Consider the following 27,384-nt stretch of genomic DNA (forward strand, 5'->3'; position numbering starts at 1 on the left):
TTTTGGCAGATTTATTTAGATTTTCCCATGATGTCAAGCAAAGAGGCACTGAGTTTGAAGGTAGGCCTTGAAATACATCCGCAGGTACACCTCCAATTGACTCAAATTATGTCAATTAGCCTATCAGAAGCTTCTAAAGCCATGACATAAGTTTCTGGAATTTTCCAAGCTGGTTAAAGGCACAGTCAACATAGTGTATGTAAACTTCTGACCCACTGGAATTGTGATACTGTGAATTATAAGTAAAATAATCTGTATGTAAACAATTGTTGGAAAAATTACTTGTGTCATACACAAAGTAGAAGTCCTAACCGACTTGCCAAAACTATAGTTTATTAAACAAGAAATTTGTGGAGTGGTTGAAAAATGAGTTTTAATGACTCCAACCTAAGTGTATGTAAACTTCCGATTCCAACTGTAGATAATAAACAGCGAGTAGCAGCAGTGTACAAAACAAAGGGGGGGGGGGTCAATGTAAATAGTCCGGTGGCCATTTGATTAATTGTTCAGCAGTCTTATGGCTTGGGGTAGAAGCTGTTAAGGAGCATTTTGGTCCTAGACTTGGCGCTCCGGTACCGCTTGCCGTGCTGTAGCAGAGAAAACTGTCTATGACTCACGTGACTGGAGTCTAACAATTATTTGGGCTTTCCTCTGATACCGCCTATTATATAGGTCCTGGATGGCAGGAAGCTTGGCCCCAGTGATATACTGGCCGTACACACTACCCTCTGTAGCGCCTTACGGTCAGATGCTGAGCAGTTGCCATACCAGGCGGTGATGCAACCGGTCAGGATGCTCTCAATGGCGCAGCTGTAGAACTTTTTGAGTTTCTGGGGACCCATGCCAAATCTTTTCAGTCTCCTGAGGGGGAGGCCCTCTTCACAACTGTCTTGGTGTGTTTGGAACATGATAGTTCGTTGGTGATTTGGACACCAATGAACTTGAAACTCTCGACCCACTCCACTAAAGCCCCGTCGATGTTAATTGGGGCCTGTTCGGCTGTCTCATCGTTGTCGATGATCAGAACATGGGAATGGTGAAATACATCTAACTAGATCTAACAAAGACACAGCATTCTGTAGTGGATAATTATTACACTGTTGTGTCGTTAGCAAACTTAATGATGGTGTTGGAGTCGTGTTTGGCCGCGCAGTCGTGGGTGAACAGGGAGTACAGGAGAGGACTAAGCCCCAGTGTTCAGGATCAGCAATCACAGTTTAGTGGGCTACTGATAACATTTGGTAGTTGAACAGTAGCGTAATGGTACTTCTTTTTTGCCTGTACATTGTGTGAATAACCATAGATTTGGAAGATGTTTTTGAGTTTCATTCTCCCTTTTACACATCTATTACGGTTAAAATGCCAAACTCCACTGTCAGTTGTTGTTGGTGCGTCTCAGAGAGCAGCAGCACTGACCTCCTGTCCAGACTTGGCAGAGTTCTCTGCAGATGAGTGTAGGGACTCGATCTCCCCCTCGATCATGGCTGCCTCTAAACACTCGTGCAGGTCCTTAAAGCCATTCACCTGCAGAGGGTACTGCCCGAACATCTCTGTGTTCTCAAACTTCTTTCCTGTGAGGAAGGGAACAGGAGCACAGAAATGTAAACTACATTTATGTACCTCACAATAACAGTTGTGGCCATAATCAACAACTAATTAAAGAAGCACTGGGATTTGGTAGAGGCAGTTGAACCCGATTATGCAATACTACTCCTCCGAGGTGCGGTCCCATGGCCTAGCCCTAGCTTGCTTGCGAGCACGTGCCATATGGGGAGGCTAGGGAGAAAGTGGCCCAGGCTTGTGAGAGAGGAGAGGCCCATTTCACACTAATTTATCAGCCAGGCCTGGTTTCAAATAGGATTTGTTAAGTTTCAAATGCTTTAAGTATTTGATTGAGCCTGCCTGGGATGCCAGATGGGCAGGGTTTATACCTTTTCCATTGGTCCATTGCGCCAGGCAAGCTCAACCAAACAAAGAAGACAAATAACATTTGAACCCAGATGTGGCCATCACATCCACTAACTGACTAAATACAGCACAGAGCCTCAGCCGACCCACTGCACTGACTACAGCACCTGAGTGCTGACTGACCAGAAAAAAAAACAGAACCCAGGGAGTGGAGAGGGAACGCTAGCGGACATGCAAATGAGGCATGAAGGTCATAAGAAGAGCAGAAGCTGCCTTGCTGGCCCAGCTTTGTGTCTGGCGGTTCTGAGCCAGTATTGTCATGCATAATAAGCACAATGTCAATCAGACGTCAAGGTCCTCCAGGATCAATGCTCTGCAGCCCCGGTACTTTTACATGTGCCACATCTCATTAAAGATGACCTCCAGGATCTTAAGCGCAACAAATTCATAACATATTTCTTTACAGTCTCAGAGGTTGGGGGGGCTAAGCTGACATATGGCATTGTGTTAAGATGGATCATTTAGCTATTTGATTTTGAATTTTAGGAGCCCTTTACGTATACATTTTTAAAATAACATTCCTAAATGGCAAAAAGGACAGTCCAAAAATAAATTATAAGAAACAAGGTTTTGAAGTGTCTGTCCTATATCTAGGAGATATTTAACCCCTTTTTTGGGTAGTCACAAAACTACCTTCATACTTCCATTAATTTTTAAAACCGGTACCGGTTACCTTCAGACGATTCTTGTGACACTTGTGTGAGAACAGCATCGTGTTCATGAGAGTGGTCATAATAGTTTGTAGTTCAAACTTTTCGGACGCTACAGACATTTTCGTAAGAAGACCGATTTCTGGGACATCGCATGGTCTGGACAAACACCGCTCTAGCTCTGCCACCCTTCACCGCAGATGCGGAAGTGTGACACTGGTGGCGGATGCAGTGGATTGAGATGCATCCAATGCAAAAAAACACCTCTCTAGCTTAAACCTGATGGATTTTGATGGGGATTGTTTTATTATGTAACTTAGATTGATGCACTGATGCGTCAATAGACCCTAGGAGGATATAGTACGAATTGGATTCGCAATATAAATCATATGAATTGGACAAAAAAAAGGACGAACATATCATACGAAATGGATGACCTAGTACACAATTTGATGACGTAGCACACAAAAACAGGGACCACCTTTGGCTCGTGAGCACCACTTTCAAAACTACTGTCTGAAATTATACAAACATTTGAGAGTGCATCTTTAAAACAAGGTCACCTTTCATTACCGGGGGCAAGTACACGTTCTCCCTCTCTCATTGCTGCTACTGCTACAGACGGCTGAGCCTCATCTCTCTATCACTCTCCAGTCATCTATCCTCCTACACCAGGGGCGTTCTAACATGTTTGCTTCCCTCTCTTACCTTCCAGAACCCCCACAGCCTGGAAGCGGCCATAGAACAGCTCAACCATCGGGTTCTTTGGCTTCTCACCCTCTCTGGGAACGGAAAGAGGTCAGAGTCAAAACACACACTGGGGTGTCACAGTGTGCGCACGCACACACACACACACACACGTGGAAGAGGATGTTTAGGCCTCTAAGCTATGTGAATAATGATCCTAGCCCCTTTTGCACAGGTACCTTCATAAAATTCTTACTAAATTCACTACGGTACATACTGTATGAAAACACAGAGGGCATGTGTTCCATTGTCCCCTAGGAGGATTAATCACAGCGTGTGTGTGTGTGTTTCATGTGCTTTTATAGACATATGATGCGTGTGACATTAGCGAGGTGTTTTTCCATACCTGTCCTCCTCTGCCTTCATCTGGAAGGCATCCTCCAACCAGTCCAACAGCTTGTGTGTAAACTCACTGACATCCTGCTGTTCCGGGAACACAGAGAGAAACAGACCAATTACAACACTACTTACAAGTAGCACACAAAGACAAACCAATTAGAAAGCTGCTTTCAGGGCACAACATAGAGAGACCGGACAATTAGAACAATGCTTTAAGGGAAACTGTGAGGAGTGAAGAGTTTACACAGGCTCCAACTATGCCCAGCAGCACAGGTCCAATCACTTAAAATCACTGTATAATATAATAGGCCTAGAACTCCTAGACCTAGAGAACTTAGCCAAGGTTTAAAACATGGAAAGAAGGTAAGTGCGATTATACTGAGGGACTCGTAAATTGCTAAAGTCGATTTATATCCCCCCAGTTGGGTCAAATGTAATTGTTAGGCTTCAAAAGCAACCAACAGCCCAGAGGATCCTTTACAGATGTCCATTGCACCCTCTGATTGGGGTCAACGCTTCTCCAACCCCAGACACACGAAGGGGCAAGAGCAGAGCGGACTGCAGACATTACTGATGAGTACAGTGGTCAGACGGCCGACCTCACAGGACCTTAACAGAAACATTAGCTCATCATTATCAGGTTTTGGGGGGCAGACACTGAACAGTTTTGAGACTGTGTCATATTACCATTACATCACAGCATAAAGGAGCTAATCGTGTTCTAGGGATTAACATTATAGACAAGCGTGGTTGATGGTGTCAGGGGGACAGGGGAGGGCCTGGTGTTCCAACTTCCGCTGTTTCACTGGGCCTTGTTACCCTTGCTGACTCAGCCAAATAGTTAAGGGAGGGGTCAGTCCTCTGCCAAAGAGACAAGGGACAATGGGAAGGTAGGAGAGAATTCTAATCATGTATTTACTTACTGACAAAACAATGGTATACAAAGACATACTTTGTGTATATAGTGTATATCAGATATGTAAGTGGACACCCCTTCAAATTAGTGGATTTGGCCATTTCAGCCACACCCTTTGCTGACAAGTGTATAAAATCAAGCACACAGCCATGCAATCTCCATAGACAAGCATTGGCAGTTGATAGAAGCCACAATCGGCAATACTAAAGCTGACCTAGCACCCACTTTTTTTTATACAAAAAACAAACAAATGGCAGTAGAATGGCCTTTCTGAAGAGCTCAGTGACATTCAGATTTCTGCCCTGCTAGAGCTTCCCCGGTCAACTGTAAGTGCTGTTATTGTGAAGTGGAAACGTGGAAACGTCTAGGAGCAACAACGTTTCAGTTGCGAAGTGGTAGGCCACACAAGCTCACAGAACAGGACCACCGAGTGCTGAAATGTGTTGCAACCACACTCACTACCGAGTTCCAAACTGCCTCTGGAAGCAACGTCAGCACAAGAACTGTTCGTCAGTAGCTTCATGGAATGGGTTTCCATGACTGAGCAGCTGCCTAAGATAACTATGCGCAATGCCAAGCGTTGGCTGGAGTGGTGTAAAGCTTGCTGCCATTGGACTCTGGAGCAGTGGAAGCGCGTTCTCTGGAGTGATCAATCACACTTCACCACAGGGCAGTCCGATGAACGAATCTGGATTTGGCGGATGCCATGAGAACCTGCACCAATGCATAGTGCCAACTGTACATTTTGATGGAGGAATAATGATCAGTTTTTTTCATGGTTTCAGGATAGGCCCCTTAGTTCCAGTGAAGGGAAATCTTAATGCTACAGCATACAATGACATTCTAGACAATTCTGTGTTTCCAACTTTGTGGCAACAGTTTGGGGAAGGCTCTTTCCTGTTTCAGCATGACAATGCCCCCGTGCACAAAGTGAAGTCCAATAGTTTATCGAGATCGGTGTGGAAGAACTTTGCTGGCCTGCACAGAGACCTGACCTCAACCCCATTGAACACCTTTGGGATGAATTGGAACTCCAACTGCTCGTGGTTGAATGGAAGCAAGTCCCCACAGCAATATTTCAACAACTAGTGGAAAGTTATAGCAGCAAAAGGGGGACAAACTCCATGTTAATGCCCATGATTTTGGAATGAGATGTTCAAAGAGCAGGTGTCCACATACTTTTGGTAATGTAGTGTACAATAAACATTGTTCTACTGGAGTAGAATAACCACATTCAAATTGATTGCTCAATAAAAGCATTCCAGTCAGACATTTATTTTACAGCAAGCCCCTCTAGCCCTGTCCATGTACCCCATAGTTACACTTTCTGGATCAAATAATACACAGAATTTGATCACACCAGATGTCTGGATGACTATGGATGGCATAGCTGGCTTCATAAATAATTTTTTCTTGCCTTGCCACTGTGCTGTTGCTTGCTTTTTGAGGGGTCTAGGCTGGGTTACTGTAAAGCACTTTGTGACAACTGTTTATGTAAAAAAAGGCATTAAAAATACATTTGAATGGTAGAGTGATAGCTAGGAGGTTTACCTGCTGAGACTCGCTGGACTTGAAGGCGTCCTTCAGGATCTCCACGGCGCGCGATGGGTCAACGTACTTCCTCTTAGAACCCACCATGAGTGAGAAAAGGTTTCTCAGCTCCTGCATGAAGGGCAGGTTCCTGTGCTCCTAAGGAACGACAACAGGAACAACACACAGGGATGTTAGTTACCATGACAACTCGCCTTCTAGAGTAAGGGAATAATGGTTTCCAAATCAGTCATATTCCAGAGTTTTAATGTTAACCATCTTTCAGACCGTAGAGACTGCATTGAGAAGTAATACTATTATAATATTTTCACATTCAGTGCTTTATGATGGTGGTAGTGTGCCTATCAAAATAGGAAGAACGGGTATATCCCCAGTTTATGCGAGGGAATGTGTTTTTCTGTTGGATCCTTAGCTGACCCAGTAAATCTGAGCTGGTGCGAGATGTGACAACCAGAGGGTGTCCTCCACTGCTCTATATACAGTAGGACACTGACTGGATGGCTGCACCACAACTACTGGCAATGAGTTATAAATGACACACTAAGCCTATGGTAGGTGTTAAAAGCAAAGAGCAAAGCCTTGCTTCGAAGTCAAGCCTTGTTGACAGAAAAGAGAGATTAAAAGAAAACTAGAGCAAGGTTCTCTCGGTGCTCAATGGTTGCGGCTATTGATGACAGGTTAGGGTCAAGCCCTAAAAGGACTGAGTATGGGAGCCCTTCTGTTGAAAAACGATAAAAAAGGGGCAATATTACCATTTGCCCCACGATACGCCGTAGCAACAACATAGCCAGAAACTCTTCCTCAAAATAGTCTGAGTTTCTCAAGTCAAAATATGTGCAGGAAAACTAGTCTTCTCTCTTTGAATGAAAAAAAACACTTCATGTTCCACTCCTACTAGGAGTAGTACTGTTGACCAATCACCGAAGGGGGGTAGACTTTGGCTACCGAACTTCAACTTTCCTCAAGAAAAGATTATTGCACGAACAGCTGAAAAATAAACCAGCCCAAAGACCATGACGAACAAAAACATCAAGATTTCGGGCATAATGCGCAAACTGTTTAGACTGTCGCTATATGGCAACAGCAGCAGAGGCTTATCCCAGATCGGCAGATGTGCGCTAACCACTAACCCTATGGAGTGCTCCATGGGAAGCGGGTGGGAGGAACGTGCTGTGCAGATAAGATCGCAGTTGTGGAAACCAATGAGGAAAAGACTGCAGCTGCTACAGAGAGAGAGGGGGGGGGGGGGGGGGGSKGCTAAAWAGGCAAGGCAGTCAGCGGGAGCGTGAACCACTGGAACCTGGGGGGAAATCAGATCATGCTGCAACCAAATAGAGATGTTGCACAGTGAGGGTATTTACAACCCAGAGAGTCAAGCCTCTCTTCAGAGGGCCACTGCCCAGCTCAGAGGCTAACAGGAATGACAGCTGTCCAGCTGAGGGCCATGGATCTCAAAGTCAGGAGAGAGCTAACCGGACCTTTCCCCAGCTATCGCCTATAGGGTTTAACATATGTTCCTAACAGAAGGGGAGTTTTTCAGTGCCACTATCTCTGTAGCGTATTGGTCCGGGGGATTTGACCTAAGCTTCACTGCTGGGAGTTGATATGAGTTGTCTGGGTGAGTGGAGGACGATAGGTGGTTCACCTTCTGGTTGCGAGGCAGGTCCTGGACTCTGGCAGGAGGGGAGTAATGCAGCACCAGCCTCTGGAACTCCAGCAGGTTGAACAGAGACTAGAAACAAACAGAAACCAGTCAGCTTTCTTGAATAACATTAATTTAGCTTTGAACCAGCACTAAACATTTGTGCACTATCAAAAGAGATCATGCATGTTGCTGTACAGTGAGGTAGTCAACAGCTGTTTTACTATGGATGTTATCACACTGTTGCTGCTAGCTGGAATGCTGTATGGGTATGATGGATTACATAAGATTGTTAGCGTTCGAAGTTACGAACCAAACTTCCATACCTTTTGAAAAAAGGATTAAATAATTAGTAAAGGAGAATAATTAGTGGAGTTGTCACTTCATTTTATCACCTGCTTTCATTGAATCTCTAATTGTGGTTAGAGACCGAACTGAAATGTGTGACTGCTGTCTCCTTAAGGAGTCCCATTACACACAGGCAGACAGGGATCCATGTGACAGTGTATCCAGTGTTCATTCAGAATATTTCAGCTCACTTTACCCTCTACTAGGGGGTCTATACATTAACGTAATCCATATCTTATGACGGGGAGGGCTAGTCTTTCCAAGTCTCTCTAGAAAGAACTCTACATCTATGCCATAAGAGGATGAGGGTCAAGGCCTATATTGAATACATTACATTGATATAGGATGTTTAGCAGAGTCAAAATGGAGGGTGTGTTTATCCCCACCTGGATGACGGCGCTGAACCAGCAGGTGTTGCCCACGTTCTTGAGCCCGACGGGGCAGTTCTCCATCCTTTTCCTGTCGTGAGGGTTGGGCGAGTCACTCCACACCTCCGTGTGTGTCCGCTTCAGACTCGCCTTGTTCTCCGCTATGCTGGCCTCCAGAACTCTGCAAAGAGTACAACAAGTTAAAGAAAAAATATCATTTTGATGAAAGTGTTATTATTTCAAAGCCCTAACATGAATAAAGCATATTAGCGAAACTGCACAGTGACTTGCTCAGTCTGATCCTCTCAAATGCGCAGATCGTTGACATTTTTCCACTCAAACTCCCTGAATGCTAGTCCTCTCCCCTCAGCCCAGCTGATGGCGTGACGGTGGTGTACCTGCTGATGGCTTGCTCCTCGTCGGTGATGCCCGTCTCCCTGAAGGCCCGGCTGGACTCCTCCAGGCTGAGAGCGATAGCCCTCTGGAGGTCATCTTTATCATCACCAGTCAGGTCAATCACGTCTAAAACAACACACACGTACAACTCCTTACTTACATACACACATATACATACTTACATTACTTAGACCTTCTTCATAACATAACTCAAGCTTTTCACACCAATCTTCCACTGACATCAATGCACGATTTACGCTTAAAAAGTTAAGTACTCCAAGTTAAAATCCCACCCTTACTGATTTTATAATCCGAGTCATGCTGCGGTGTTTCACAGACAGACTGAGAGGAAAGGGCAGACAGACAATATCCTTTTTTTTATCCCAGCTTAAAAGACCACAAAGAGAAGAGGAGAGCTTAAAATTTGGTGCAGTAGCCTATAATATTAGACAAACCTATAAAAAGACTAAGGTGAGTCATCATCAGAGTAGTTAATAGAGCAAAAGGTTCTCCCCTCTTCCCAGACAACTATCAATTCTATTGAATGGGTTAAATTATAGGTCACGTGTCAAACTCATTCCACGGAGGGCCGAGTGTCTGCTGGTTTTCGCTCCACCCTCGTACTCGATTGATGAATTAAGGTCACTAATTAGTAAGGAACTCCCCTCACCTGGTTGTCTAGCTATTAACTGAAAGAAAAAACAAAAACCTGCAGACACTCTGCCCTCCGTGGAAGGAGTTTGACACCCCTGTTATAGGTTGTTTTCCTTATTTGACACATATCCAAAGGAGTGAGTAAGTTCATTAATCAGGCCATTCCTGCATGAAAGTCAAAAGGGGTGTATCAGGATATGGTGTTCTCCGGTGTTCCCGAACAGAGAAGGATATGCCTCTGCAGTAAAGGCAGGACTTCTCGTGCCCATCTCAGAAAATTCCACAGAGATGACATCACTTAATTTCAACAAAGTAACCCCTTGTCTCACATGAGAACCAGGAGGCATCCTACTAAGAGCCATCCCACAGACCTTTATACAATGCTAAATGCTTACTTCGAGCTTCAATATGAAACTAAATGGGAACGATTTGAAAAATATGATCAAATATAATTAGGGGAGACAGTAATGTTAATCATTCACATACAGTGCATTCAGAAAGTATTCAGAACCCTCGACTTTTTCCACATTGTTACGTTGTAGCCTTATTATAAAATGTATTAATAAAAATGTTTCCTCGTCAAACATCACAATACCCCATAAAAACACAGTGAAAACAGGTTTTTATAAATGTTTGCACACACACACATAAATGAATTACCTTATTTACATAAGTATTCAGACCCTTTATTAGGAGACTCGAAATTGAGCTCAGGTGCATCCTGTTTCCATTGATCATGCTTGAGTGGTTTCTACAATTCAATTGATTGGACATGACTTGGAAAGGCACACACCGGTCTATATAAGTCCCAGAGTTGACAGTGCATGTCAGAGCCAAAACCAAGCCATGATGTCGAAGGAATTGTCCGCAGAGCTCCGAGACAGGTATTGTGTCGAGGCACAGATCTKGAGAAGGGTACCAAAAAATGTCTGAAGCATTGACGGTCCCCAAGAACACAGTGGCCTCCATCACTCTTAAAMTGGAAGAAGTTTGGAACCACCAAGACTCTTCCTAGAACTAGCCGCCCGTCCAAACTGAGCAGTCGGGGGAGAAGGGCCTTGGTCAGGGAGGTGACCAAGAACCTGATGGTCACTCTGGAGTTCGCTAAAAGGCACCTAAAGGAACAAGATTCTCTGGTCTGATGAAACCAAGATTGAACTCTTTGGCCTAAATGCCAAGCGTCATGTCTGGAGGAAACCTGGCACCATCCTTACGGTGAAGCATGGTGGTGGCAGCATCATCCTGTGGGGATGTTTTTCAGCAGCAGGGACTGGGAGACTAGTCAGGATGGAGGGAAAGATGAACGGAGAAAAGTACAGAGAGATCCTTGATGAAAACCTGCTCCAGAGCGCTCAGGACCTCAGACTGGAGCGAAGGTTCACCTTCCAACAGGACAATGACCCTAAGCACACAGACAAGACAACGCAGGAGTGGCTTCGGGACAATTCTTAATGTCCTTGAGTGGCTCAGACCGGACTTGAACCTGATCAAACATCTCTGGAGAGACCTGAAAATAGCTGTGCAGGAACGCTCCCCATCTAACCTGACAGAACTTGAGAGGATCTGCAGAAAAGAATGGGAGAACCCCCCCCCCCCCCCCAAATAAAGCTGTGCCAAGCTTGTAGCGTCATACCCAAGAAGACTCAAGGCTGTTATTTGCTGCCAAAGTTGCTTCAACAAAGTACTGAGCAAAGGGTCTGAATACTTGCGTAAATGTGTTTTTTAAATTTTGTATTAATTCGCAAAAAAATTTGAATAAAATGTTTTTGCTTTGTCGTTAACGGGTATCGTATGTAGATTGATAAGTGATTTAAAAAAAAAAAAACAATTTAAGAATAAGGCTGTAACATAACAAAATGTGGAAAAAGTCAAGGGGTCTGAATACTTTCCGAATGTACTGTATATAATGGGTTTGAGGACTACAGATTTTTTCTTATGCACACACCGGAGATGAGGTAGGTAGTGGTACTCACTGGTATCTCCCTGGCTAGGGACTGCCCCGGGCAGTGCTGGGTGAGGTAAGTACTCACTAGTGTCTGCCTGGCTGCCCACACTGATGTATCTGTCGTTGCCCACCTGGGTGGTCTGGTAGTAGGTAGCCTCATCCTGCTGGGGCACCTTGGCATTCTTCTCCGTCAGAAAGGCCACCGCCTCCGCCAGGTCTCCATTACTGACCTGCAGGGATAGCAGGGTTAGAGCTCTACTGTCAGAGACTGGTTTAGATGTAGACTGTCAACACTTACTCTGGGAGAWCAATAAAGCTGATGAATTGGGTGAAAATAAGCAATTTCCAGAACTCCCACTGGAGATTTCAGAACATAAAATTGGCAACATTTCAAATTGTGTCAAACCATTTTGAAAGCATCCCTGAAAATCAATATCCGCTATACGGTCTGGCAGTATCAGTCAGCCAGCCAGACCATATAATGGTTCTATGTGCTCCCCATATTGTACGGTCTTCCTATTAGCTATATGCCTAAGTATGCTCCAGAGCTGTCTGATTAAATCATTTTACTAGTTCTTCAAAGTAGATAAAGCATACTTTCACAAACTGTCTCGATCCCTCTCGTTGCGGTCTATGCGGTCTGTGTGCATCTAGCCCAATGACTGTACGATCTAGCCTAAGGTAGCAGGCGTAAAAGTGTATCCATCCAGAGATCTGTATAGAATGTCTCCGCACTACCAATGGGGGGAGTTGTCTCAAAGGCACGAGACAAACTTCCAGATTAAGCCAATAAAAACTCATTGGGCTTATTTTGGACAGATTTTGGCAAGTGAAACCACTCGCTTTGCCTCTTCCCCTCTAATCTGTCACTCTGTCCGAGCCTGAAAAAACTGGCGCAATGGATTAGGGTCATTGTAGTTAGTTACCACRTTTCTGTGCTGAACTAGGTTGGATATTTGCTAAATGAAAACTACAACTCCTTTCAGCCTAGCGTCCCATAGTTCTTGACTTGATTTCTCTCGTGAATGGTTTGATTTCTCTCTAAGAAACAGCATGTTCGGCTCACAAAAAAACGAAATGTAATTCAAGTAATTAGTTGTTTAGTAACTGGATAAAACAAACACATTTCAGTTAAATTGTTCAGCACTACAGACTAAATACAACAGCTTGATCAACACTCAGACATTGTAAATTGAGAAATCTAACAAGATCTCTCAATTTGACATCACTGCATCCGCACCGCAGGGCCTTGTGTGTGTGTGTGTTACCTGCAGGGCCTGCTGGAGCAGCTGGACGTCTGTGGTGCCTGTGACCTCCCTCAGCTGGTTCAGTAGAGTCTGCTGGTGCTGTCAGGAGCGAGAGACGCACACGTCATCAGAGAAACAGGCAGTCAGAGATGTTGGGGGGGAAGAGGCAGAGAGATTCATAGAAAGCGAGAAGAGGACATAACAGGACAGGACACACATCACTCTCCATCACTTCACTAACTGCACTACACATCAGCAGGAGCACATCATGTCTGAGTGAATCATAAGTGAACCAAGCTCGCTAGGTAGGCTGCAGAGGGTGTTGCATTGCAAGTAGACTACAATGTTTTACCGAATCCATGCAGGCCTTATCTGGACCCCTGACCGTTTCTCTAAACACCAGACAGTTAGGCTTTAGCTAGTGGAGAGGATGAGACTGCACTGTGCACTCATGTCTGCCCTGCTGTAACTGTTGCATGTCAACCCCAGCTGGGATGCAAGGGCTTACCGCCACACAATGGCTGTGTCCACTAAACAATGAGCCAGTGCATTACACACACTGGCCGAGTGCACTCCAACACTCCAAACAATGATGGAGAACACTTACTGTCAGGGCCTGAGGCTCAGGCCACTATTCTAGGTCCTAGGATCGTAGCCATAGAGGCTTGTACAGTAAGTAGGCCCTACACTGTTAAAAGTGGCTGTTGTGCTGCAAAGATGTCATCATGGACGGCCCATGTTTGAGTGGGCACAAAGTGGGCACTTACCTGCATCACTGACTGTTGTGCAGAAAAATGGATACATTGTGAGTTTGGGAATACATCAAAAACGGGGCGGAACGTCATTCTACAGGATTTGTGTGGTTCACTGTTAGCTAGCTAGCTAAATCATTCTAATGTATCCTGGCAATATAACCGGTCACTATGTAGACCTAACTATTAGCTAACGTTATGTTGTCTTATAGGTTTCAGGTACACAAAAGAGCCAATGGGAGTGAATATCCTCGCAACAATGTTGCCAAAGATCTTCAAAACAGCTGGCAGGTCGCAGATTTACACAAACCACTGCCTCTGAACCACCATGATCCAGAAACTGTCGGATACCGGACTAGAGGCACGAGAAATAATGTATGTCAGTGGACACAGACTCTAAACCTCGCTTAAAAGTTACTGGATGCCAAATCTGTAAGCGAGGAAGCACTACACAGCAGCATCTTCCCCAGCTAAAAGAACGGCATCAATTTCCAGCAGAGCCAACAAACAATAACATGGGACAATTGATTTAATTCGTGCACAATAAATGGAAACATTCAGATCAACATTAATAAATAATTGGCGAGTGTTAGTCACTCTAGAAGTGGCGCTAATGCTCGGTATTTGCATACATTTAATGTAAGCTTGCTAGCTAGCCTGTGGTTATGTTGCATTGCAACAAGAATTTTGTCCGTACTACTTTTTCAGGCAAAGTGCATTTATTATGAATTTACTTATTAAAGCATTTAATTAAATTTAAACATTTTCAACTTAGATGTGTAGTTCCTTGCATTACTGTGTTGGCAACCGGTTTATTAAAGCAATAAGGCACCTCGGGGGTTAGTGGTATATGGCCTATATACCACAGCTAAGGGCTGTATCCAGGCACTCAGTCTTGCGTTGTGAATAACAAACCACTGTCTTGTAGGTAGAAAGTGCATTTTAGTTCGGTCACGTTTATGAACACATTATATAGGCTAGCTACAAGCAGGCAGAACATGACAGTGGGTGAGAGGAGTGAGAGAGGTCAGGCCCCCTTTAATATTTTATTTAATTTTACCTTTATTTAATTAGGCAAGTCAGTTAAGAACAAATTGTTATTATTTTCAATGACGGCCTAGGAACAGTGGCCTGGAAGCTGACCCAAACACACCTCAACACATCCTCATGTGGCAAGTCTAGAGCGTCTGTCTGTCTGTCGCACAAAGTCTCTCCTTACCATGAGGTCAGTGAATGACACTAGCACAGCGAGCCTTATAGGAATGAGCATTCCTAAGTGTTACAAGACCAATGAGTTTACAGGAGTAGCCTTTAGTCATGCCACCTCAAAAAGCACAAGAAAGAGGATTGACAACCACCATCTCCGATTGTTCTGAAATAATTTCTGTAGTTAGAAACAGATAAGATCAGCATTACTGAAACATTATTTTGTCAAAATATAATTTTCTCTCTGAGAAATTAAGCTAATTGATTAGGTACTATTATTACTGAAGATTATATGAATGCAATAGATTTAAATAATTGTTCATTTGTTTGCAATCAATTTGCTTAATTTCGCAGAGGTAACATTTTATTTCAACAAAATAATGTTTCAGGAACGCTAATCTTATCCCATATCCAATGTGGGTGAATTTAAGCCTACATGCAACCAGGCATGAAGGCAATATACTTGTGTTTTGAATGCTAACTGTGTGTCACTACCTAGGTGTATTGCAACTTCACAGGGCAGCAATATAAATAGCTGTATATAGTCCAATAACATGATGATGATAAACCTCCTGCTGTTCTGAACTAAGTCAATAGATAGTAGAGTCTAAACATGTTGCCAAATCATGTCACCATCAACACTGATCAAAGGATGTTGTGCTGGATGGTAATCTGAGGGATGGTAACACCCTCAGACAAATCCCATGACAGTGTAATACTGCTGGTAGGTAGCTAGCTCCCTTACCTAAAAAGAGTTGAGTTACGTAACCAGCTGCTATGGTGTGAGGGCTATGCTGTCAGCAGCCAGCTCACTAGTACTAGGCTAGATCATTTGCTTCATATAGTTAATGTTGGTTAACAACCTATTGCTCATTCTGCCCTCTAATAATGAACTAAAATGAAGAAGTCATGTTGTTGCACCTCCTCTTCCAAATCCAAATAAGAGATAAGGTGGAATGTGACCAATGTTTTTCCATCTTACAATCAAAACAGAATCAATTATGCATATCTGCATAGTTGTACTAGATACGTATTTATCAAATATATGTTCTCTAACGTAACCTGTCAAACTAACCAACCCACACCCAGCAACCCACACCCACCAACCCACACCCAGCACACCCAGCAAGCAGTAATGTAGTTGCAGTCACTCATCCCTGTCACTCCTGGCTGCCTGGCAGTCACTGCACGTAAACAAACATATCCCAACAGTAATTACAGTAACGTTAGCAAACCAGACCACGCACACAGCCTGGGTCAAGTGTCTTGCTTGTATGTTGAACGCAATAGTGACTTGCTATTATAACCCCTCAACAGTCAATAACTGTAAATTACTTCTAACTCCTTAGCTGACTAGCTAGCTAACACTAGAGCTACATTTGACGGTAGCTGCTAGCATCTGACGACAAATGATCACAGGGCAAAGATTGTCTGAACTTGAGATAGCTAACATTTGGCCACCCAGTAACGACCAGCTTGTAATGCTGAATTGACGACATTAGCTAGTTACCCAGCTAGCTGACGTTAGCTGTTGCCCTCATAGGCGTGTCACTGTTGGTAAACTTATGTTAGCGGGGCTAGCAATAACGTTAGCAAGTTAACGCGCTAGCTAACTTGCTGACACTGTAGCTAGGTCTAGATACCTAATTAGCTACTGTAGTTGGATACCTATCTGCCCTCATGATTTCTTTGACAAGGCAATGGGATTATTTAACGATGCATGTTGTTTGTAAATACTTTCAGGGACTGTACAATCGATTGAGTAAATATCCCAAGGATCTGACGCCACACTTGGGAACAAACGACAAGCTAACTTTCTCTGGCAGTTTTGCTAGCTAGCAACCAGGCGGAGAAGGAAAACATTGCCACTACGATGTACCTACCTTCTGAGAATGCTGTTGGAGGACATTCTGCTCCACGGTCATGGCCGGTTGAGAATGAAACGAAAATAATTTCAATAAAGGTTAAAAAAAACAACCTAGTTATATCCAAGTGAAATAAAATAACAGTTAATATGTCCCCCAGTTAACCAACACGATAGCGGGCGCCATGGGAAATGCAGCCATGGAGGAAAAATAAATGCAGCTGGTAAGCGATCGCATTTCTGTTTTCGATTAGTACTGCCTTGTTGGACTGCATTTACGTCACTGATCTAGTTTTAGAATTACGTAATGAACAACTTTCAGTTCTGTATTCTTGCATACGTTCCCTTTTCATTTCTTCCAATACGAAACCAATCATTTAAAACCAACGGTTTGGATTTTGTTTAATAACATGTCAGCTTCACTATTAAAGGTTTGAACATATTTGTGTCTTGTGTGATTACCAATGACTATGAATAAGGGTAATAATGTGTGTTATATAATATAATAACTTTATTTTTCCTAAAGAGAGAAAGACAGCCTTGATACAATGTGTGTATTTTCTAGATTACACTTTAATGCCTTAAATGTGTGGCGTAAGGTTAGGGACCAACTCAGCCCATTTCTAATAGCAATGTATTAACAATTAAACAGAGCCCACATTAAATATATTTGCAAATCACAAAAAAAATGTAGTTAACAAAATCATGTAACATGTTTATTATATTAATTTTCATGAAGAAAGTAGTATATCCCAGTTGGTAGTGTCATACTTTTCCACTGGTTCTCCAATGTTCCCAATCTTGGTGGAGGGCTTTGAATGAAGTTTGAGGTTATCAGCAAGTAGGAATGGGTTACTAAGGTGACAGCTCTGAAAAGCACATCACAAAGGAGAGGAGAGAGAGGAGAGAGAAAGAGAATTAGCTACTGGTGCTTGCAGACTACTGCATATAGCTATCTATTCGGCAGTAGGGCTTTTGAGACACTGAGTGGGCTGAGCTGTGTGGTAAGCCTCCTCCTCCTGCTCAGRGTGATGCTGTGACCTGAGTGGGATGAAGCAGCTGAAAGTGCTGTACTTCTACATAACAGAGAACATGTAGCCCTGCCAGATACAAGACCATATGATCAACTTAWGAGGATTTATTAATTACATTGATAAGAATTGCTGACTAGAATTTGTCTTTCTTTCTCTTTATGTAATGTAGCACATATTGTTATGGTCTATATGTATGGTGGAAAAATATACAAATGCATGATGGTTCCTGGATAGCCTAGAGGAAATATAGTATGGGGTTTACCTGAGGGGCACATTTAGGGCTTGGTGCAGGTTTGTCTGAGTTTTGGATGGAGAAGTCAGAGGAGAATCGGGAATGCTGAAGCACGGCTGCCATTTCTGCATCCACGGTTACCTCTATGTCTGTCTGTAGGGATCAAGCAGAAACACAAAACACAGCTCTTCAGAGGCAAAACGCAGGTCCAGAAAGGGAGAAGAGGAATACTTGCCAGCTTTTTAATAGGGGAATAAGTTTGGTGACAAATTACTTGGACACACCTCAAAACAATGATATATGTCAAACTTGAGTAGGTCGGGATGGTCAGGGACCGTTCCTTTGTAAGCCACAACTGCGTCGCTCTGCTTTCTATTTTTGGGCAACTTGAAGAGGCGATAAGTTGCAGAGGTGTGTGTGATGCCACCTGTGGGGAACAAAAAAACAAAGAAACAGATGTTTTGATCTGATAGTTGGTAAAGGGAGTGGTTGAAATTAAACAATATATTCCTTTGTTCTCACCTAATCATGTTTCAGAATAATGCTCAAGAGAGATGGTAACAGAGAACGGAACTGTTGCACCTTGCTAGACATTGAAGTCTACCTTCATCTCGTTATCCTATTCATGAGATCATTGAGAGGCAGACATTAATGTGCCATCTTACTTGCTTTCTTCTGTAGCTCACTATTGTGGACTATGATGTGGCTTGCAGTGAGAAGGTATGGAGTACTAAAGCCCACCTCGTGCACTAGAGAGATCAGGTCTCGCCAGTAGAGGGCACCACTCAAGCCTTCACCTGTCACAACACAGAAAACATGACATTAGATTAACAATTCCCAACCAACTCAAACCCYCCTCCACTGCTATGTTGTTGATATTTTAATGTATCTAGAACAGTGTGTTATTGGGTCTCGCATTGGCTCAACATCATTATTCCTGTCAGATAGCATACATTCAACATTTAACTCTGTCAGCTGTCACAAATCAAGCATTCTTACCCCACAGAACTGGGTCTTGTTTCAAATGTTCCGGAACAGCCTTGCTGGAATATATGTCACTAAAGTAAAGTTCCCCACCCTCCTGTAAATACATAGGATTTGACATTAATTAAACATTTTACAATCTACAAAACTTATCAGAGTTCTGACAAGAAGGCTCAAGAGACAATCAAAATACTATATTATTGTATGAAGTTCATGTGATATATTATGAGGGAATAGTTTTATTGTTTTATTTTGGTCATTTATTTTGGTGCTAATCTTTACAAAAATAAATGTTTTACAATGTTGTAGGTGAAGGTAAATCAAACCATATCCTCATAAGCAAAAGTTCATTCTTTCTCCAGCAGATGGCAATAGAGTATCTGATTTCACACTGCGTGTTGCATAACGATAGGTTCACATACCGACAAAGATAAATGAGGAAAAGCAAATGATTCATGAAAATGATGCCACTTTGTAAATCAAGTAGTTTGAAAATCACATAGTCTTGTTTCCAATTTTCAGCATTGCTACTTAATCAATATTTTATATATTTATGTGAGGCATGCAGCATGCTGCTGAGGTATTGGCTGACCACCAGAGAGTGTGAAGGTTACCTTGAGCACTCTGAAAGCCTCCCTGAGAACCGGCTTCTTGTCAGGACACAGACACATGGCACAGTTTGACCTACAGACAGACAGACAGACAGGTAGGAAGACGGCAGAGACATCAGTTAGTCAGGGTATCTGGGAACCGATCAGGTCACCAATCAGGGAACAAATTGATAAATCAATCTGTGAGCCAGTCAGTGAATAAATGGTAAATAGATAAGGCATTTTCCTTTAACAGACTATTAGCTCAAAGGAGATGGAGAGGAGGGATTGTCATTGGAAATGTGTTGTGTGGGATTTTCATCAGTAAGACACTCGAATAGATCCCCAGCAGAAAGCAAGCCTAAGGGTGTTGAAGGAAGGCACAGCTTTACTCACACCAGAACATCCAGCGAACCACTCTGTATTCCCGTCTCATTCAGTTTCTCTATGTAACCCTGCACAAATATGGTGTTGGGCTTCTCGTAGCCATACTTCTCCTGGTGGTACTGGACATATTTGCGTGATGCCAGGATCTGGGTAAAGGATACATAGTATGAAAATCACTTGTGATCCAGTTTTATTTGTGATAAGATATTAGATAGGGAATTCCCACAAAATATATTGTGCGGCACTGTAAGCCTACCAGTTCTGCTGTCATGTCAATGCCGATGACATGACCGCTCTGGCCCACTAGTTTACTGAGAATGAAGCAGTCTCTGCCAGAGCCACTGCCCAGATCCAGCACCTTACAGCCCTGTAGCTTCTCAGGAACAACCAGCCCACAACCAGAGTATCTGCAGAGCAGCACAGTAGCACCCATGATAGTAGATACTGATGCATTGAAGGTGCATTGTTACTGAGAGTGACCAATGCTGGTGCAATGCAAATATAGTATTGATGCTTTTCACATAGACAAACAGTGAATTAGATGTTATTGATTTTGCCTGTTATCAGTTACAACATGTTTATTATTAGGAACATAACAATATAACAATATGGGGTTATAAACCAGAGAGACTTAGCATACTTTTTGCAGACCGAGGGGTGGACTAGTCGAAGTGCATCAAAAGTGCTCTGGGGTATTGGGGTGGATGGTGACATGCATGATGCACTGGTCTTTAGATTACCATGTATCTCCAGGCGAGAGCCATAGTATCTCTACAGTGAGGAGGATTATAGTAGATCAAATAAATATGATTCAGACATTTAACATCAGATACAGTGGCAAAAATCTGTTAAATAAGAGCACAGTATGCTAGTGAGGGAAAATATATACCTGAACAAGTTCATGGTATTCCAAGGTTTCCATGTTTTAGGCTGACTATAGCTGGTTTCACTTAAATTGTTGCCAAGAAAACAAACACTTTTTGTTCAAAACACAAAAATGATAGGCTGGACACACTGAAACATTCACATACCAGAAGACAGTCTGGCGGATTTGCAATTACTGTGTAACAGAGATACTAATAGTGTAAGGTGTAAGCACACCTTGAATTTATTGTAATCCCTGCATATTTTAATTGACATAATTATTTTTTCATACAATTTTTTAGCTGGTAGTAGGACTGACCGAAATGACAGAGCTTACCTGGCTAGAAAGATCGCTTCACAGTTGACGTTCCCTTTCCCCTCTCTGCATTTATTGAAATCTAAGAGCAAGGTGAGTATTGATTTTATGACAACTGATTGGACTAGTTAAAGCCAGTTGGGTTTGGAAAAAGGGCATCCAGCAGAGGCCTATGTCCTGTAAAATCCATCCAAACTTGATAGTACCAGATTTTGACGATTTGTTGAGGCCAAGTTCACTTACCCCCACTTCATGCAACAAACTACAATTGTTCTTCAGTTGTATTCATGTTTTTCATAAATGTATTCTTTAATGTGTTCTTTATGTTTTTACCTGTCAATTGTCCAGGTACTTTCTTTGTACTGTACTGAACATTGTTTTTTGAGTCACGTATAGCAAATGTTTTCCTCTATCCCCTCATGTCCCACACAGAGTTTGTGTCGTCTCTGACTGCACATCTTTCACAGTTCAAAGCATAATAACATAAATATGCAAGCTATGTGAGTTGGAGATGTCTCAAAATCACCTCTGAATGCCAGATGCAGTAAGTAATGTTGAGCCTCTGTCCCTCCCCTCAACCCATGGAACTGCAGGTCAGAAACCAGTCAACAACAGAGTTAAATGTTGCATGTTTCCCCTAAATGGCCCTTGGACTCCACTGGCACAAAGTTTACATCTCAATCTGGTCTCAGCAAGACCAGCTGACACTGAACTGCTCTTTCTCATTCGACTGGGGTTTTTGAGAAATGTTTACTTGGAAAGTTCATGGACACAGTGTCATCATGTGTGGTGGAACTGCACAGACAATCACAATCAAACTGTTTCCTTAAAAAAATGTGCTTTGAGAATTGAAAATGGGGTTAAATTGGTCAAATCAATTTGAATCATTGTTGTTTTATAAAATTGTTTGATTTGGATAATGGAGACATAGTCACAATCGAGAACTGTGCAGTTTCAATTCTAGCCAATGTTGAACTTTACTGCTCAGTGTGAAATTTGCCCTAGGTAAATTGCGGATAACCCCAAAAATCTTTAGGCATTTTGTAGGAATACTGTATACTCGCCTCGAAGAGCATAAATATTAGTAAAAGGTTTTGTTTAAGGAGAGTGGGGGAAAGGATTATATGTGAGTACCTTCCTGGGAGGAAGACAGACAGGAGATTGACACCACTAGCTCTCCCCAGCCAGTTTGTAAAACATTTACCCTTGTGCTTGTCTGACATTGCAGATGTCAGCCATGCTCTTTCATTGTCAGCCAAGATCCCTCAAATGGACAGGCAGGCAGCCTGCTGCACTGAAGCTCTGACTGCAGAGAGACGCTCTTAGGGATCATTAATATTTCACTCACTCTGTTTACATGTATTCACTTGACCATCAATATGCAGGCTATACAAAATGCGTTATTTTTTTACCTTGTCAATAATTTAGGGCATACACACATTTAAACCAAACATATATTTTTTCGTGATTACTGATCAATTAAATTTGTGTACTTATGTACTGTATATCGTTTTTTTGTGGTTTGGTTTTCATATAAGACCTTGGGCATCCAACCTCACCTGCACACCGTTTTATTTTTTATWTTTTTTGTCTGTATTTTTGTCTTTCACTTGTTTTCTTTGGTGAAAAAAATGATTTWAAAAAATGAATAAATGTGAACCCTGTGCGTCTTTGAGACTGGTTTCCTTGACACAGTAAACAGTGTCTTAGTAAACAGAGCAGTTATCCATTAGCTCTAATAGACCATCATATTTTCAGTCCATTCTATATTAACCTATTGAATTGTAACTATCACTAGAACCACGGAAATCATCTTAAAGCGCCATTCCACACATCAAGATAATTACTCATTTATGACATGTAATAATTACCAAAACATTTATGTTCACCCACAGAGAGGTCTGGGGAGCAGAGAAAGTCAAAAGGTCAAAAGGCTATCAGGTGTGATTAAAAGAAAGAACTGAAATCATGCTGCCAGTTGTTATATTTACGGAGGCCCTTTGAAGAATGGGATTGTGAAGCGGAGGGGGGCCCGGCTCACAGCTGCGGGGCAACACTTGATCCTGGGCTGCCAAGAGACAGAGGGTGGTCAGGCTGAGAGGAGGTTCAGAGGTTATGACCTTTGGGGGTTAAGGCTCCAGACTTCACAAGAGGTACATCTTCAAAAGCTAAGGCCCCATTGGGGAAACAGGTTAGGGCAGGAAAATAAACAAATGTGACCTCTTTCTCTTAGAACAGGATTTTCCTCCCCCGGTTACTTGATTCTATTTTTTATTTGATTTTATGTTGGTTCTCTTCAAGTTTTACTTTTACTTTCAAATTTCATCCATTCATTGAAGTATTAAAACCATCTAATTTCAAAGAGCTAATCTATTGTATCAAATAAAAAAAGCTTTACGTTCTTCTTAGTATGTTTACTCTTTTTTTACTCTTTTACTTCTAATTGTGAAGTTCTCATCAGGACGAGGAGCGCCTGACACACCTCTTTCAAAGAAGGTCACATTACCCATAAAATGTTAATTGCACTCCTCCATAGGGAGGTGTTGTGTGTGTTTACAGTACATAACATGGCAGGTCAAACCATGTGCTCAAAGATCAAATACTAGTATAAGCAGGGATGACTGAACATCTGTGGGGGGATGCATTAGAACAATCACCATGACAACTAAAGACAAGTGTTGGCAGTGCATGGCCTCCATGTGAGTAAACAAAAGGATTTGATCAAATAGGACAGAAAATAAAAACAACAGTTTCAATGACCATCATCCCAATAAAAGTTGTTTTTTTTTAAAACATTTTGAGAACTTTTGTACATTTGAATTACCCTCATTCGTGGAAAGATCTGCAGATCCTTGACAAACTTTAGAATTTCAAGTGAACAATGCTACCAATGTCAGATGCCATGTGAAAAMTCTTATTATTGTGATTATTTTCACACTTCTGATTGACCCTGATTGTGAAAAAAGCGTGAAAAAGCTCACAGTTTGAGAATTTTCACTGGTCAATTAATTGCTTGCGCTTCTGCTTCAATTCTGTTACTAGGTTATCGGTGTTTCTTAGGTGGATAACGTCAGTGCCTGATTGAAATTGACACTTCAAACGTGAATAAATAAGTAATGATCCCTTTTAAAATATATTATTGATTGTTTTGCGCTTCTATCGGGGCACAAAACAACTGGGTGGAATGGCGAGAGTTACTGTAGCTGTTTATGCGTCAGCACAGGGATTTAGCAGCAAGCCTGTTAGCAAGTTGTGAACACTGACTCTGTAGATGGCTGAGCACGTGGCTGAGGATCTCTTTCCTCTCACTTCCGTCAGCCACATCTCCACTATCAGTTACTTTTATTTTACATTGTTCAAATATGTTATATTGATCAGGGGCGTCATGCATCCCAAAAATCAGAGGGGGCACAAATTATGTGAAGATGGTTCGGAGGTGCCCCGTCGGATAGTTGGAGAATAAAGCATTTTTCAAACACCTGAAACTGTTTATTTCCAACTATCTAGAGCCATAATCATTATGCTTCATTCTACGACAAAAATATGTTTATTTGTTCTACATATCTAAGCATATGTCTTGAGCTGTCTTAATCCTTCTGACTGGTGATTTTATTTTAAAGAATCTAGCTAACCTCTGCATCTATGCTAAAATCAGGGTAAAATATTGAAAGGAATGTGAATCTTATTCAGCTTGCTTTTCTAAAGTCAACCAAACATTAGACAAGCTAACTACTCAAACTTGATTGATAGCCTGAAATGGCTTCTTTGTAGCTAATTATGAGGTTGAGAGACTGGAAACCTATCTAGGCTAGCTAAAGTCAAGTTCAAAAATTGCTAGGTGGCTACAGAGATACAACAACCAATTATTTTTGAATATATATATATATATATATATATATATATATTAACATGACTAATCTGAGGGGGCATGTTCCCCTGTTCCCATGTTCCCCCTATTGGCATGATGCCTCTGATTTTGAGAACCAAATGTATTGAGCTAGCAAGCTGCCATTCTGTGCATCACATGACTAGCTAGCTATATGACCACAACTAGCCCCAATGTTCCTTATGCAGTTTAGTTTAGATTATTAGGATGCCCATTAGCTACTGGAAATACAGCAGCTACTCTTCCTGGAGTCCACATAGAATGTAATAAAATATGAAAAAGTATTATTGTTATGTGCAGTACAGTTAAATTAGATCTTTAGGAAGAGGAGAGATGCTTTTTGTCTGTTTTTTAAAGCTAAATTAGCTTTTTTCCCAAGTAAACTCTAGTGGTCGAAGACATGGCTCTGTACATAACTGAGTGACGCATTAAATCTTTTTCTGGTTTGGGTACAGTGAAGAAACCCATAATGGCATGTCTGGTGGGGTACATACAGTTGAAGTCGGAAGTTTACATACACCTTAGCCAAATACATTTCAACTCAGTTTTTCACAATTCCTGACATTTAATCCGAGTAAACATTCCCTGTTTTAGGTCAGTTAGGATCACCACTTTATTTTAAGAATGTGAAATGTCAGAATAATAGTAAAGATTATGATTTATTTCAGCTTTTATTTCTTTCATCACATTCCTAGTGGGTCAGAAGATTACAAACTCTCAATTAGTATTTGGTAGAATGCCTTTAAATTGTTTAACTTGGGTCAAACGTTTCAGGTAGCCTTCCACAAGCTTCCCACAATAAGTTGGGTGAATTTTGGCCCACTCATCCTGACAGAGCTGGTGGCAGGTTTATAGACCTCCTTGCTCGCACACGCTTTTTCAGTTGTGCCCACACATTTTCTATAGGATTGAGGTCAGGGCTTTGTGATGGCCACTCCAACACCTTGACTTTGTTGTCCTGATGCCATTTTGCCACAACTTTGGAAGTATGCTTGGGGTCATTGTCCATTTGGAAGACCCATTTGCAACCAAGATTTAACTTCCTGACTGATGTCTTGTAATGTTGCTTCAATATATCTACTTAATTTTCCTACCTCATGATGCCATCTATTTTGTGAAGTGCACCAGCCCCTCCTGCAGCAAAGCACCCCCACATGATGCTGCCACCCCCGTGCTTCACGTTTGGGATGGTGTTCTTCGGCTTGCAAGCCTCCCCCTTTTACCTCCAAACATAACGATGGTCATTATGCCCAAACAGTTCTATTTTTGTTTCATCAGACCAGAGGACATTTCTCCAAAAAGTATGATCTTTGTCCCCATGTGCAGTTGCAAACTGTAGTCTGGCTTTTTATGGTGGTTTTGGAGCAGTGGCTTCTTCCTTGCTGAGCGGCCTTTCAGGTTATGTCGATATAGGACTAGTTTTACCGTGGATATAGATACTTATGTACCCTTTTTCTCCAGCATCTTCAACAACTTGCAACAACTTGCTGTTGTTCTGGGTTTGATTTGCACTTTTCGCAACAAAGTACGTTCATCTCTAGGAGACAGAATGTCTCTCCTTCCTGAGCGGTATGACGGCTGTGTGGTCCCATGGTGTTTATACGTGTGTGCTATTGTTTGTACAGATCAACGTGGTACCTTCAGGCATTGGAAATTGCTCCCAAGGATGAACAAGACTTGTGGAGGTCTACAATKTTTTTTCTGAGGTCTTGGTTGATTTCTTTTGATTATCCCATGATGTCAAATCAAATCAAATCAAATGGTATTGTTCACATACACATGGTTAGCAGATGTTAATGCGAGTGGAGCTTGTGCTTCTAATTCCGACCATGCAGTAATATCTAACAAGTAATTTAACAATTTCACAACAACTACCTTTTACACACAAGTGTAAAGGAATGAATAAGAATATGTACATATAAATATATGGATGAGCGATGGCCGAACGGCATAGGCAAGTTGCAGTAGATGGTATAGAGTACAGTATATACATATGAGATGAGTAATGTAGGGTATGTAAACATTATAAAAAGTGGCATTGTTTAAAGTGACTAGTGGTACATTTATTACATCAAAATGTATATTATTAAAGTGGCTAGAGATTTGAGTCAGTATGTACTGACCTCGCCTTCTGGATGAACAGGCAGTGGCTCGGGTGGTTGTTGTTCTTGATTATCTTTTTGGCCTTCCTGTGACATCAGGTGGTGTAGGTGTCCTGGAGGGCAGGTAGTTTGCCCCCGGTGATGCGTTGTGCAGACCTCACTACCCTCTGGAGAGCCTTACGGTTGTGGGTGGAGCAGTTGCCGTGCCAGGCGGTGATACAGCCCGGCAGGATGCTCTCGATTGTGCATCTGTAAAAGTTTGTGAGTGTTTTTGTTGACAAGCCAAATTTCTTCAGCCTCCTGAGGTTGAAGAGGCGCTGTTGCGCCTACCACTGTAGTGTCGTCTGCAAACTTGATGATTGAGTTGGAGGCATGCATGGCCACGCAGTCATGGGT

The 27,384-nt window shown here is 42.3% G+C and overlaps 2 protein-coding genes across 10 annotated transcripts in view; both read right to left on the reverse strand.

Annotated features, from left to right (window-relative positions):
* The window catches only part of LOC111980624 (ubiquitin carboxyl-terminal hydrolase 25), a 42,491-nt gene extending 25,682 nt beyond the window's left edge, over positions 1-16,809 (reverse strand). For 4 of the 8 annotated variants that reach the window (XM_024011465.2, XM_024011464.2, XM_024011462.2 and 1 more), the window contains exons 1-10: positions 16,613-16,809; positions 12,793-12,870; positions 11,553-11,754; positions 8,928-9,051; positions 8,548-8,710; positions 7,817-7,903; positions 6,172-6,309; positions 3,712-3,788; positions 3,327-3,400; positions 1,417-1,571 (exon numbers count right to left, since the gene is read on the reverse strand). In XM_024011465.2, coding sequence (XP_023867233.1) covers positions 1,417-1,571; positions 3,327-3,400; positions 3,712-3,788; positions 6,172-6,309; positions 7,817-7,903; positions 8,548-8,710; positions 8,928-9,051; positions 11,553-11,754; positions 12,793-12,870; positions 16,613-16,654 — 1,140 coding nt within the window. In that variant the 5' untranslated portion in view covers positions 16,655-16,809. The remainder of the gene's footprint in view (positions 1-1,416; positions 1,572-3,326; positions 3,401-3,711; positions 3,789-6,171; positions 6,310-7,816; positions 7,904-8,547; positions 8,711-8,927; positions 9,052-11,552; positions 11,755-12,792; positions 12,871-16,612) is intronic. The other 4 variants (XM_024011466.2, XM_024011467.2, XM_024011463.2 and 1 more) reach the window with 2 other exon arrangements.
* A 487-nt stretch (positions 16,810-17,296) lies between these two features.
* On the reverse strand, positions 17,297-21,249 carry LOC111981505 (arsenite methyltransferase). Of its 2 annotated transcripts, XM_024012792.2 has the most exons (11): positions 21,022-21,249; positions 20,710-20,769; positions 20,461-20,591; positions 20,077-20,227; positions 19,830-19,966; positions 19,458-19,527; positions 18,859-18,940; positions 18,525-18,656; positions 18,144-18,286; positions 17,890-18,012; positions 17,297-17,462 (listed from the first exon to the last, which is right to left on the reverse strand). In XM_024012792.2, the coding sequence occupies exons 2-11, from the start codon at positions 20,740-20,742 to the stop codon at positions 17,325-17,327; spliced, it is 1,140 nt and encodes a 379-aa protein (XP_023868560.1). In that variant the 5' UTR covers positions 20,743-20,769; positions 21,022-21,249; the 3' UTR covers positions 17,297-17,324. The 2 variants fall into 2 exon arrangements, with proteins under 2 accessions (XP_023868560.1, XP_023868561.1); XM_024012793.1 differs by lacking the exon at positions 21,022-21,249 and having other exon boundaries at positions 20,710-21,010.
* Between the last annotated feature and the right edge of the window lie 6,135 nt (positions 21,250-27,384).

This window comes from Salvelinus sp. IW2-2015, linkage group LG20 (assembly GCF_002910315.2).
Source record: "Salvelinus sp. IW2-2015 linkage group LG20, ASM291031v2, whole genome shotgun sequence".
In the NCBI taxonomy this organism is placed as follows: domain Eukaryota; kingdom Metazoa; phylum Chordata; class Actinopteri; order Salmoniformes; family Salmonidae; genus Salvelinus; species Salvelinus sp. IW2-2015.

Excerpts from the sequence above, each read along its gene's own strand:
- LOC111981505 (XM_024012792.2), bottom strand. The coding sequence starts at position 20,742 with ATGGAAACCTTGGAATACCATGAACTTGTTCAG. Across the intron at positions 20,592-20,709 it reads AATACCATGAACTTGTTCAG|AGATACTATGGCTCTCGCCT; the intron begins GTATATATTTTC and ends TCCTCACTGTAG. Across the intron at positions 18,013-18,143 it reads ACATATATCATTGTTTTGAG|ACAGACATAGAGGTAACCGT; the intron begins GTGTGTCCAAGT and ends TGATCCCTACAG.